The sequence below is a fragment of the Anticarsia gemmatalis genome, chromosome 15 (genome assembly GCF_050436995.1).
Source record: "Anticarsia gemmatalis isolate Benzon Research Colony breed Stoneville strain chromosome 15, ilAntGemm2 primary, whole genome shotgun sequence".
NCBI lineage: Eukaryota > Metazoa > Arthropoda > Insecta > Lepidoptera > Erebidae > Anticarsia > Anticarsia gemmatalis.
In genome coordinates, this window is record NC_134759.1 from 3,756,862 (window position 1) to 3,771,431 (window position 14,570).

At 33.9% G+C, this 14,570-nt stretch overlaps 1 protein-coding gene across 10 annotated transcripts in view; it reads right to left on the reverse strand.

The window, feature by feature from the left end:
• LOC142978998 (tropomyosin-2) overlaps nt 1-8,614 on the reverse strand; it is a 29,580-nt gene extending 20,966 nt beyond the window's left edge. For 7 of the 10 annotated variants that reach the window (XM_076123707.1, XM_076123709.1, XM_076123708.1 and 4 more), the window contains exons 1-3: nt 8,462-8,613; nt 3,139-3,291; nt 1,748-1,873 (exon numbers count right to left, since the gene is read on the reverse strand). In XM_076123707.1, coding sequence (XP_075979822.1) covers nt 1,748-1,873; nt 3,139-3,252 — 240 coding nt within the window. In that variant the 5' untranslated portion in view covers nt 3,253-3,291; nt 8,462-8,613. Of the gene's footprint in view, nt 1-1,747; nt 1,874-3,138; nt 3,292-8,461 lie in introns of all 10 variants that reach the window. The other 3 variants (XM_076123713.1, XM_076123712.1, XM_076123704.1) reach the window with 2 other exon arrangements.
• Between the last annotated feature and the right edge of the window lie 5,956 nt (nt 8,615-14,570).

Below are 14,570 nucleotides of genomic sequence, written 5' to 3' on the forward strand. Positions count from 1 at the left end.
AAACAATTCCAATATGTTTAGAATTCCATAGTTTAACATTTATCTACGTGCGCTGACGTATCGAATGAGTCCAGAGTCTATTTTTACTGAAACACCGGGCACCGGGCCCATATTAGGTGTCGAGCGCCGAAAATAAACACGTTGCGCGCGGAACGCAGCCCCCTAGAGCGCGGGAATCCGGTTTACAACACATGTGCTCTTTTATTACATGTAGTTAAATGCAAATCATTATGACGTGACGTCATATTTTCAGTAAAATTAAGAAAACCACAATAGTACACTCAATAATTCATTCACGCATAATTTAATTACTCATACTATTAAATTTCATTAATAATATTATTGTTGAATATCATCAGTATAATTGGTAAATCATTAATAGTGTTCAAGGCCACATATGGCCTGAATAATGTGAATATTTCTTTACATAGCACGTGATGTAATTCTTATATCGATAAGTCTATTTTGGTAGCTGATATTCAGCAGATAGGCATCGTATTAGTTTTAATATCGCTGTGCAATCCCGCCTGGCTGCCAATCGGCCAAGGTTTTTGGCTCTAAGATGAACTGTTTGACTATTGACACACTCAATATAAATGTAGACGACATTTTAATTATTCATACTAATTATATCACTGAGATCATGTATTGTTTACAGATCACTATTGATACGAATTCCATTGCTATTTATGTATCATAATATAATTTATTGATGTTATTTTTTGTCTGTTGTGTTTTAACTTCCTGTTGTGTGTGTGTTCAGGATGCGTCGTGATTGATCAAACATAGAGTTCTTTACAGTGACTCTGTCATAGTTTCCTAGGATACCATCTATTATGATAATGTCTTACCACTATCGATGTTATATTGTTAGAATTTCTAGTTCTTTGTAAGACATTTTAACTAATTATAACAAGAAATGCTTTGGGAACTTTAAACAGTTATCAAAGGGATGCCAATTCAATACGTATCCTTTTATAAAGAAAGCAGAGACCAGCATTGGAACAATACTGGCTCAGAAGAATGTTTAAATTATGTTTAAATGGCTACAGGTGAATATAAAAAGCAAATACAAAGTAAAAAGACTGGCAACTATATTAAAACGTGTAGGAACTCTATATTGCACGCGCTGTGACACAGAACATTTTAACCTCAAACCATTCGATTTGAAGACTTTAATATATTCAATCGAGATACAGTTACATGTAGAACATTGATGAATATGTCAATCTGTCAGTACAGTAAATAGATTACAGATAATAAGTTTAATAGTCCGATAACTTAATAATCTTGAAACGCGTGATTTATTTAAAGTATATTTCAGATTTCGTTGTTTGTCCGAATAAAAGTAACCGTAGCAAACAGGCAAGTCGCTAGTTAAATTCAAAATGTTGTATGCCTCTACTATCCTGCACTTTGCATAAAAAGCTCTCTACTAAGTTGTCGGCCTATACCACGGTTCTTATTTCTTGTTTGTAGTATTGTTAGGAATAGGTATTCGTCATTCAGCCTATTTGATTGCTACAGATATCTTGCTCTTTCTTAAATGAATTTCAAAGTAACGATATAAAATAAAACTGCATAGGTACAAAGAAAAACTTTAAGTCAAAGATTTTCCATCATTCATCTATCTATGCTATTCTACATTATTTTACGACAGTAAGTTAAACAGAATCTACAACATTTGCATATTTCTTTATATGTTTCGTAATGTCAGAAAGACAAGTCCATCAATCGTAGTACTCACGTTTTGCAGAGCCTTCTCCTTCTCCTCAAGCTTGGCGTTGACCTGCATGAGGCCTTCCTGGGTCTGATCCAGGTCGTTCTCAATGGTCTGGATCTTCTTCTGGAGCTGCCTCGCCTCCTCCTCGGCCTACACCAAGCAAAAACCAAAATATAAGTACATCGTTTCCAAAAGACTTTAACAAAAGTCCTAAAAAACGTTTGGCTATTTTTTATGTTGCTTTATGTGGCTATAAAAATGTCTTAAGCCTACATTTTGTTCTCTAGACATTCTTAGTAAAGATATCATCATCTCGGGTAGGTAGGTTTATAACATAGGCTCTAGAGCCTCGCATTATGAATGCACATTACAGCTACATACACAAACAGACATACATATCTAAGTTGTCGAGGTTGGCGTCCTTAGCCCTGACACGCCCGTGGTCAAGGCTTTACTGCACCAGACGCAAAACATATTGCACGTTCGTTTAACATATGCAATTATTGCAAAATAAATTACGACAGGCCTTGTATTTTTATATAATCGACTAATAGCTTGTTGAACTAGCTGTTTCACACCACTAGCAGTTGTGTTTACGAACTGGCCATTAAAAAATATTTGCATATTGGATTCCAATTTTGAATATTTGTTTTTATTAAATAATTGACAGAACTCTTAACTTCGGGTTTCAATCAGTAACAAAATAAATAAATAAACAAAACGGAATCTGAATAAGATTTAACGAAATTAATGAATATTTTCAAATTTATTGAAAAAAGTATGTAAAGTTCGTAGTAATGAATTTCTTTTGTCTTCACTCCAGTCATGGGAACAACTCGTCATGAACTTTATTGCCTCAGCTTGTCACTGCACTTGTAAAAACAAAAAGTTCGCCACACTTTACAATGACGATTTAAGGTGTAGCATAAAATGTCTAGGCAGTGAATGACCGTCTTTTAATTAGTCTACGGCAGCCTTATCCATTTCATAATCCTTCAGAATTTCGCAACAACATGACTGATCATTTACTCCATAATTGCATAATTTGACATTTTGAAAGTAGGTAGCGCGATAAGTATTAATTTCTTAATATAAAATATACACATGTGACCCAGAGAAAGTGTCTGATAAAATTCCAAAGTTTACACAATACCTGATATAGGTACGTAGGTAAATTTTATACAAACTTGCTATATAAATAAAATACAGACCTACGTCAATCAAGCTCAAATAAAAAAGTTCTTTATAGATTAAATATCAAGATTGATTTAAATTTGGAACAAAGCGCCATAAGAACTTTTTTTTCTGCACTAGTGATGTAAACTGGGTTACGGCCTGGCTATAGTCGAGTTGAACCGTCATAAAGCAACATAACGAGTGTAAAGAGTGCCCTTTAGCCATAAACGGTGAGGTACCTTCTCGGCACGGAGGTTGGCGTCCTTGGCCTGCTGCTCGCACATGGCGGCGCGGTCAAGCGCGTTGTCCTTCTCCAGCTTCATCGCCTGCATCTTCTTTTTGATCGCGTCCATTTTGGCGGTTTGTTTTTTTCTACTCCCCTATTTGAACAGCTGTAAAGAAATTGTTATAGTTAGATTTTTAGTTTTTTTTGTTAAAATATTTTAAAAGTAAGTTTTTAAGTTTTCAGGTTTGGTAAGCATTGTAAGTTCATAAGCATATCAGTTATTTTCTATGCATCATTAAATAATAATTCGTTGATTTAAAAAAGTAGCGTCGTAGTGCAGTTCTGATGCAATATTCGAATTTTATTTTACCAATGTTATTGACATTGTGTACTGTAATTAAATTAATTAGCGAACTGTTAACCTACTACCGTAAAAATAAACTACCTTGATTGAATCGTGTAAAATGAACCAACGACCTGCCTGCCTTGTGCCTCATCGAGGAAATTAAAAAGAAGGAAAAGACATTGTAGCTTATGTCAATATGAGTTGAAACGGAGCGGCCGCTATTTATGGAACTGAGGGTGCAATGATCTTGAGGCAGGGGTTTAACTTAAACAAATTCAGTTTCATAATACGTGACCAGACTGTGCGTTTTTTACCGACTTTTTTTAGGATTTAAAAAATACATTCAACATTACGAAAATTATAAAATATATTGATACGAAAAATAAAGTAGTTCCTGCTAATTTCAAAAATGAGTATACAGTTTAATATTAGGACATGAGAAAACGCATATATCTACGATAATTTAAACAAAAAGTACCCATCTAATTAGGTTCAGACATACGCTATTGCATGAATGACAAATCAAAAGATACAGATCAAACATGCACTCGTAAATGAATGATTATGGAAACAATGAGCTGTTCTCACGACTGTTTGCTGCAATATAACATAACTTTACAACAGATGCATTCTCATGTGAAATGTCTACATCAAATGAATATGTAGACATGCGACAAATAAAACAGGATACTAAGTCTAATTTCATTGTATGGGGACTAATGGGGAGCCTTATCAATTATCTTTTTTTTTTTAATTTTTAGTATTCGTTGTTACAGCGGTTAAGGATATACCTACCTACATAATTTTTGAAAATTTCGCCTTCCTAGCTATTACGGTTTAAGAGATACAGCCTGGACAGACAGACAGACTGATGGGCAGACGGACGGACAAACAGCGGAGGATTTTTGATAGGGTTGCGTTTTTACCCTTTGGATACGGAACCGTAAAAAGGAACTAGAATCTACTGTTTTAAAAACAAAAGCACTGATGCTAGATTTATCGAGTTCGAGCGATTCTAGAGATGAGAAATAAGTCGAACAATTAACAGAGTCGATTAACTTTTTTCTGATCATTACTGGCAGGCAAAGGTTAAGAACCTCTAATGCCACTAACTATTTAACAGCAACCGATAGAACGGTAATGCTTCACGCCAGTAATGGCGCAATTGTACAACAAATACTTTAGTTTCGGAGTTAACTTGCTTGTTAATTATTGTAATAGGGTAGTGGACTACCAGTCAAATCAGCCGTTAAAAATGAAATTTACACATTTTAGTATAGAAATACGGTGTAGTGACGTCCCAGTTGCGAATTTTAGTTTGTATCATAATCAAATTTTCAACATTATTTCGGAAAAAAAATTACGTAGCCTGATTTTAGATGAATCTATTACGATCACAAGTTTAATTGTGTTTAAATTAAAGTTAAAAGGCTGTAGCAAACTGACAAAATATAATTTGAGTTTTGAAGAATCGTGACAAATATAATTCTATTTAATCAGGTGCAATTAATTCTTAGTAAATCTGACTCATATTTTACTGTTTCCATAAGAGTTGTAGTTCCTCTTTGTCGTCTATTTAAAATTCTAAGAGCATCGCACATGCTCTATGTACGAGCAATTTAAAAAGCTGCCGGTGGGTTCCATTGTCTATGTTATCTTCATTAATACTAGGTTGGTGTTCTCCTTACATGAAATAAGGATTTCGTGGTTTTAAGGGACAATTCGAATTCATGGGACCGCATGGTTTACTAAACGTAACATACTTCTTCAAACTTGTTACGTGACTAGATTATATCCATACATCACACAAGTAATTTCAAGATTGAGCTAGAAGTCGTTTACGGCGAAAAACATATTGTTTTACTTGTAAAAACCGCTTTGATTTTGAGAATTGAGTTTACACAGTAGCAAAGTATCAATATTGATTGACTCAACCCCTTTACTACATCTCAAAAAATCTTGTGCTTCGTATGATTCAAAAGAAAAACATTTGCGCACTGAGTCACATTTCGCGATAAATTTCAAAGGGTCCAGTCAACACACGGTCAACGGACGAACGGCATTAATGAAATTCTTATACAACAGTTCCTATAGTAGCTAATCCTTACTCAAAACCGGTTTCTACTCAAAGATCCGAGAAACTGATAATAACAGTAGCTTTTGTTAGGCAACCGTGTTATCTACAATCAAAATCTATTGAATGAATTCGGACAATGATTGATCTTCTACTTATTGTGATTGGTAACTTCACCAATATTATGAAGACGACTGTCAACAAATACTTAGACGATTGTTGATGTTGACGATTGCCGCGACTACGACTAAAAGAAACCATAATAACATTGTTTTGCATTCTTATAAGCTAGGCGAAAACAAAAATTGTCGGTGTAATTAAACAATAATGGATGGAATGTACTTATCAATATTTATTACATTCCTTTAAACTGCTAGATTTTGAATATTAAGTTAAGTATGCCAAAATGAAAATTGATGTTTCAAAGCTGTATCTCGAAATGTTGATTTAAATAGGCATTGACAATCAAAAGAATATAAACAATAGCGGTCAGTAAAGAGAAATTATCTCTACAAGAATGGTACTAGAGCTGTAATAATACGCAACAAAAACAAAGCCATTAGAATACTCCGTCAAACGTTTATAAATGCATTCTCCCTTGTGCTAAACAAATACACGCATTACTGTCATATTTGCATTCTCTAGATAATGCAGACATTATTCGTTTCCTACACAACTACAACGGTTGATGTTCTTTTATGTTTTGCATTCCGTATAATGAATAATTTTATATTGTAACTTGAAAGACTGCATTGTTGGAATTTATCATGATTCATCTGCATCTTCTTCAATATCGAGGTTCGCGTCGTTTTCTTATTCTTTACATACTTAAGCATTGTCCGTTAATAATTTATTACTCTGTACTTATAAAGATAGCGAATAACAATCAGAAATGCTTTTTCTAGCAAAAATAAGTGTACCTATAGTTGGACAAATTCAGGAATCTAATTTATCTTTACTTTTTTTAAGCCCGTTACTGTCCCCCTGCAACAATGGTCTCCTATCAAACGAGTGACGTTTGTTAGCCGTAGAAAACCTTTTTTTCTTGGTCAATTAAAATGCAAAATTAACTTGTAAATTCTATTATCTTCCAAAACGACCTTCCGAGCAACAATAAATTCTCTAGCAAGCATATCTTTGGTAGCATTGAGCCATTATAAAATATAGCTCATTGTATGCAAGTTAATTAGATTATTGAGGTTATATTGCTATTGTTTAGACGCCTATGACGTCACTACTCACTAGTGAATTTTGGCGCGAGTCCAGCCTGGGAGGTCTTTTGTAATCTGACTGAGAGAGATTAGCTTTTGAAATAAAGATCAAGTGATGGGTGTCAAGCATTTGAGAATAATCGTATTAATTACGACTGAAAAAGTTTACAAGTCGATGATATCATATTTTTAGTTTTTACAAATCTTTAGAATACCTAATATCAAAAAGAAAATGAACTGAAAACATTTTCGCCCACGTATTTGTGAAATAAAAGACTGGTAATGTAATGAGTGTGTCTGAAAATATCAAGTTCTAAACGTCTAAACACCGGGCATTGAATCCGAGCCGAATGGCCAACTGATGCCAATTTTTAAGCTCGGGCCATTGACTGAAATATCTGCTAACTGTTCAGGTTTTACTACGTCATGTGATGTTCGTAAATAACTACCTAGATTTAAGAGTTGAATATCACATTTAAAAAAGTTTTTAATTATGTGCAAGGGTTTGTTTTATGTATCACATCATATTGATAAGTTCCAGATAGCCTAATAGCAAGACATTTATTCAAATAAAGTATAAAATGTAGGTACATGGGTACCTACGTCTTGGCCAGGACGACAGAATAATAAGGTGACGTACTAAACCGACTTTATAATCCCTGACTTCTGAATACTGAAATCCGATTAATTAATTGGTTTTCAATTGAGAAATTAGCACAATTTTCAACTTATGGTGCTGATAATTACAATTCGTCTTGACCTTGGCTTTCTTTACAATCGATTCGGTCTCAAGGCGGACATCAATTCTCCGGTATTTCAAGTGTTTCAATGTTTATTGTGAAATTATTTTATTTGTCTTACAACTAGGGTAACAATTAATGTTACCACCAAGTACCTTGAATCAAAGTTAAGTCAATACGGATCTCAGTAAGTGATGAAACAATTTCAAATAAAAAAATAATCTGTGTGTAATCCAGGATTTCTGTTAAAATAAACTGAAAGAGCGCATAGAAACAGCCACAGGTATGTGATCTCTTAGCTAAAAATTATGTAGCACACCAGCTGGCAGTAAATTTATATCTGTTCTAAATTTAAAGTAGAAGAAAAAGAAAATAGGCGAGCTAGAAGTTTGACAGGCGCGGTACGCATGCGTGTTAGCCGCCCCCACATCCCGCGCGTCCACGCTATTGGTCAGTATCTGGCAACTTGCCAAAAGCGCGGGAAAACTTTAACAGAGTCTCCTCCTATTGGCTGCCCAAAATGAAACCGAGCACCGCGATATTCAAAAATAGAAACGGGACTTGATTACAAAACTACGGGCGTTATAACGTTCTCATTGGAGGTCGATTAAAAATTATAAATGAAATAATATTTCAATACTATAACTAAGATTATCGATAAGATATAACACGAAAGTAACAATGACAGCGCTAAAAACCGTAGATTATAATTTATTATGAGACAGAAAATTACATTTAATCAGCTGTGACTGTAACTATAATCCGTGTTAAAAGTTACAGACACAATTAAAAACCGATAAATGCACCATAACATGAACACTGCACTACCACCCTACTTACCGAGACGGACAATTGTTAAAAGGACGAGAGGCAAGATCAATGCACCTCGCTTTTTTATAAAAAAAAATCACTTGTATATTTTTCACTGGTACACTATGGCACTGTCAGAGCGTGGTCGTACTTACATGTCGAGTCGACGCGTGCTGTGGTGCGACTGGCGAGCGACGCGCGGCTTCGTTCGGTGTCGCCTTACCGCCGCGAAAGGAGATGAAGCGCGCCGTCTCACCCCGCTCCGAGAATACAGCTCATGGGGAAAAGCCTTCAAGAATTTTAATTTTTCGAACATAATAAAAGGATGTGTCCAAGGGCGTCACCTTAATTAACAGGGCCATGCGATAAGCAATATGTTGTTAATTTGTTTGCATTACATCTCCGAAAAGGTTTGGCTGTTGATCTTAAAGTCACGTATGATGAGTGTGACGAAAAGACCTGGGCAAGAAAGTCATAGAATCGGGTCGAATCATTGTATTTGAGAGTAGCTCTCATGCCGTTCAATGAATGGGTATAGGTAATCTGCGAATACTTATGATAAACCGTCACATGATATATGGTTGTAACTAACAAGCAAGCGAAATTTCATCTATACTCTCGAAATGAAGAATTGAGTCCTCATTCATAAGTCGCGTATTGAAATATTTCTACCAATCAAAAAGCAACGGTTGTGGTTGTTTCAAAAACATGTTTGAAAAGCTCCGGGCGATGAGTTTTCTTGAGACTTATAGCTCATTCGCATATGAAGTACATTATAGAGAAACATTTATCAAATGTAAGCGAATACTTTCAAATGTAATTGACGAATTTTAATATGGATTTAACAGTAATTTGTAGAAGTAGTCTTTCAATTCTATGGACCTACTTAATAATCAGCAACGTACCTACTCTTGCACCAGCTGTCAAAATCTAAGTCTAAGGACGACTCTAGCCAAAGCTTTTATTTTCTAACAATTGAATAGGTAAGTTTACCAAGGTGTTGTGTGAAAAATTTGAAAATCAACTTTTTTGCATGGAATTAGGTTTTAACATCACGAGACAAAAGACAAAATATCAGTTCTAGCAAAGGTTTTAACTGAACAAATGCCTACATTTCAGGGTTGCAATTGTATTATGAGTAGATGCATTTAACACCTGTGTCCAAACATTCCTTGAAATCCTAATGTTATTGTTCTAGGGTACAGAAGTTGAAGTAAAGATATGATATCCCGGAATGAAAAGTTCCGCTATCTAAAGGCACTTGCTGTACTTTCACCACAAATGTCCACATTGGAAAGATACACATGAACTAAGTACGTTAGTTAAAAACATTTATGTAGATCATTGTAGCTACAATAATGACCTATCTAAACAACATACTCGTACATATCACTTAAGCTCTATCACCACGTAAGTAATTTTTAGCAGCTTTTCAGCAGAGACCAATTTCAATGGTGATAGAACTTAAACGTTGATATTCAATAGGCATCTAATAATTACATATTTGATACGAATAGTCATCGTGAAATAAAAATAATTTTAGTTTACGATGACTAATGAACCAGACTACGTTAGTATTGTTTCATCAATGCAGTTTTATGCACATAAAAGGAAACGGGTTAAACAAAACTTTTTGGGTATTCGCTTGAAATATAAAGGCATGTGGTTTACCTTATACACTGAAGTAATCATCCATTCATTTCAAACAAACACTAATAAATCCTCACTTATCAAATTTCATCTTTGTTTTAGTTCATAATACTTATTTATTTCGGACCCTATTTGTCATGCTCAATTTATTATTATTATTATTTGCCGCTAAATAAGGATTCATGACGTTTATAAATCTATTTAAAGGAAATATAGTTTTGTATTCTGACAAATATAGGTTAAAGGAAAACCTAATTGTGTATGTGACACACTGAAGATAATTCCTAAAATTAATTTGTTGTCTGGATGTATCGACAGAAACATCCTTAGGTACCTAACCAAAATAATGTTTAACCGGCAATTACACTGTTGGAACTTGCTTAGTCATACCAATTTTTCTTCTTCGCGTATGTATATAAGAATTTGTTTTTATTACCATTTCCCCTGGCACATTACCGTACCTATATAGGTATCTAAAATTCGCGTTATAACTGAATATTAACTTTCAGGTTTACACTCTCACGTAGTGCTGTTACCTCAAGAATCAACATTTAATTTTATCAAAACAACTAGTAAGACTAAACATATGGCTAAACTGTAAGCTGTAATGGCTCTATGTTATGTTCATTATATTGTCTTAATTAAGACTAACAAATATTTTCTTTCGCACACTTACAAACAGGTTGGCCAATTAAGTTGTTCTAGATACCAAACTCCCTAAAACTATTTAGATTCTTAAAACCACAGTCAAAACAAATCCAAGTAACCTACGTAAAATAAATTACAAAGAAATCGTGTGATAATTAATTTCGAAATAAAGCGACGTGCCGATGAATCAGTGTGCGTGTCATTTTGTGTAAACAGCTGACCTAGATGGCTTCACATAAGGAGTGTACTCGGCCTGACCATAGTTCACATTGGCCCATGGTACATTACCACAATTATGCGGCCTTCAGCATGGTCATAGGCTTTATAAGCTTATCTCGCCATCTGACAGTTGTTCTCCAAAATGTTTGTTGTTTAAGTTAAGTAATTACCGTGTTAAGGCTTAATATAGATGGTGAATCAGTAATTTAATGTAGTTGAAATAATTTTAAATTAATGTTAATTTAGCGGATAAACTGTTTGCAAACTAATCTTAGATAACTTCGCGCTAATGCTTATAAATTCGCTTTCTAAATCTTTCAGTCAATTTTGATTGGTCACGAGTTCACGACGGAGTCTGTAATTTTAATAATCCAAGTAAAAATGTGTTACCTACTTACTACCAAAAAGACAATTTCAGTAAGAACAGCTCCTTAATTGTCAAAACCAAATTGCATTTAATAAGATGCATAATTTTAACTATCTAAATTTCTTTTCCAAGCATGGAAAAATATGTTGTAAGTAACTAAGTCGGTACAATATTTTTTCCATAACGGCGAACAAATCATGATCATTTACACAAAACATTCTACGTATCGTTTCAAGTAAAAGAAATTCTCCCAAAACAATTCCCACGATAGATGTAATGTATGTGTTCATTCGAGATTCTATCACTAGCTAATATACGAACGCATTTGACACTATGGTATCATAATGTTCATCTGCACGCACCGTTCTACCTACCTAATTACGCATTGTTTCTCTTCAAAGAACAACTTATATTTATTATAAATACTTATTTATATGTCTATGTGGTAAAGAAGAAAGTAAATAATTATATTGACTTTAGTATGTTTGAATTTGAACCCATTGAAAATGAGCTATCAATGGTTTGCCACAAGGTGTTATGGTGCCCGTTTAAAAATATTTACTAAGACTTCATCATAATAGCTACTTGGTTTCCGCAACTTAGGTGTCCCGTGGCTAATACGTCAATTATATTTCTTACTGCCTTGTTAACGAACTAAAAAAACATATTTTTATTTCCAAGTAGCATACTTAAATGCCCTATAAATCGATTTTGTTAGGAACTTCGAAACTTTACACTGTTCTAAACGATCGTAACAAATATTACTAAGAAATCTAAGAACGAATACGTCAATTGGTTCGAAGTAAAATTATTCACCTGCTAATTTAAACTAACAGCTAATTAAACGTATAGTTAGAGGAACTGTTGTCCTTATTTCATGTTTTCAATAAATACGACCTACTTTTGTGACCAAGCCATATAACTTGTATAACAGGCCATATAACTTCTATTTTATTCGGTTTTACCATAGAGTCCATTGATCACTCTTAATTTAAAAAAGTAGAAATATTTCCTCCGATTGTTTTATTTTCGTATTTTATGTTTTGACATGGAGTTGGAATTGGGACAGAGTTAAAATAACCCATAGTTTTGTCATCTTCTTAAAAAAAAATATTAACTTTTTATAAATAATTATTGAAGAATAAAATCTTTATAGAACTCAAAAAGTTTGAAAAACAAGAATCTAGTTACCACTTCTTTCACTTTAACAATATTTTTTGAGATATTTATTGATAGATTCAATAGATAACCAGTTAATTAATAATTGTTGTTTTCATCTCATTGCACGTGTAGACAGATCTAGGCTATCTGTGCAACGATGTCGAACGAGGAGTAAGGTGTTGGCGCAGCAAAAGCGTCCGAGCGCCAATGTTACCCGACACCTGAGCCACTCACGACACTCTCTGACGATACTAGGTCTAGGTTGACACCTCTTGATACCTTTTTTATTGACTTTCCAAGGCTCAAATGAACAACTTACGGTAAACATCCTGTTTTGTTAATTATTTTTTAATATTTCGCCGCTATATCGAACTTCAAAGACGGGATGTAAAAGAAATAAAAGAAAAGTGTGCAAGAAAGTTCATTGAAATTTGAGTTTCAACGTTTTGAAATTAATGTTAGTACCTAGAAACGCTCATTAAAACTTTCAAAGAATCTGACATCATTTTCATTCACATTTTGACTATTAATGGTCTGTTTTTACTCTTATATATTAAGATCTACAATATAGGTATGTATTACTCATTATTTGTCAACTATAAGTACTACAGAGTGTTAACAGTAGGGCACTTGTATCAATATGTAAAATAGGTATTTATTTGTATTGATATATACACTGAGCAGACATTTAATCTTGTACGGTAGTTCATGCGTATAGGCAGCGAGTTAAGTATATTAAAATAATCAATTACTTGTTAATTACTAGGAACTGTTTTCATTCGTATATCAAATCTGCAAAGTACTAACACAATATCTTTTAAAAGGCGTACATGGTAGCTAAAATTACCACAACTCAACAAAGATAAGCGAAAAACATCACTTTTGGTTATGACATGAACTGAAAACTGCAGTAACTAAAGACATACAAGTTCTAATTACTCGATTTTTATATTTCCAGACATTTTGTTATACTTATCAGTAAAGATTACCACTAGTCCTTCTTCGTAGGATCCCTAGCCGACCCTTCGTTTACTTTTCAAGCAGGTGTTCAGCCCACTCTGAAGATGGTTGAACACAGTCTAAGGAATACTTACACAACGCTTATCACAAACAAGCCATATGTGACGAACACATGGCATCTCTTTGTAAAACCGTTACGGTATCCTCCATGATTCATTATGGAAGTCAAATGAAGCACGTTTCAACTTTTGACTCATAATAGGAAGTAAACTTGTCAATTCGGTAAAAGTTACTCAACACTTTCGAGATGTTTTTGACTCAATGTTTTGTAATTTAGGCTATGTTTTACGGAATTAAGGATTTAATCTCCAGTCTCTATAGGAACAATTTAACTATGCGTTTCAAGTCTCTATACTATAAAACTATGCGTTTCGATCTTACGATTTAAAATTATATCGTAACTTTCTTTCTGAAACTTAATTAACTATATTTTTTTGAGTTCATTTCATTGAAAGTACTTGTTTGGGTCATATTAGTATGTGCCTACCTAGATTAATACAAAACTATTATTGAACGTCATTAAAATATAAATTGTGATACTGAAAACAACATATTTATATCAATAACCGCTAGAAGTCTACAATTTTACAGGGGATCCGGGATGTGCAAACCAATATAAAAAGTTCCTGCGCAGTTAAACAGTTTACACTCCCGGGCACCGCTAATGTAAACGTGATCGACTCATGCATAAACGGGAAGATACAAATTGCGATAGTCAGTTTTGGCAATGATTGCAATGCAACAGTAAAGAATGTATAACATGACGTAGGATCTACGAAAGCATCAACAACGAAACGTTTACTAAGCGCTCGCGTTGGTAACATTCCATCAAAATAATTTAACTGCGTAGATGTGAAATAATGCGCGATTCTATTCAGACAAAAAAAATGTTTTATCCAAAATAATATCTATAAAACCGTCTCTTATATGTTTAGGTACCTATAATGTTTATGATCGCTTCCAGAAAAAAAACGTAACTAGGTAGCTTAATTATGCCAGGTTTCTGAGGCACATTTAATTTTATCGGTAGATTATCTAAGCAAACTGTGATTCTTATATAATGAGCTTAAACGGTATTGCATGGATAGACTAACACTAAATGAACCTCAGAAATCGGGGGATAGTCGTTCAAACGTAGTTTTTGAAAACCAGCACGATCAAATACTTAGACAAAGTGCCGCAACAAACCAGTTTGTACA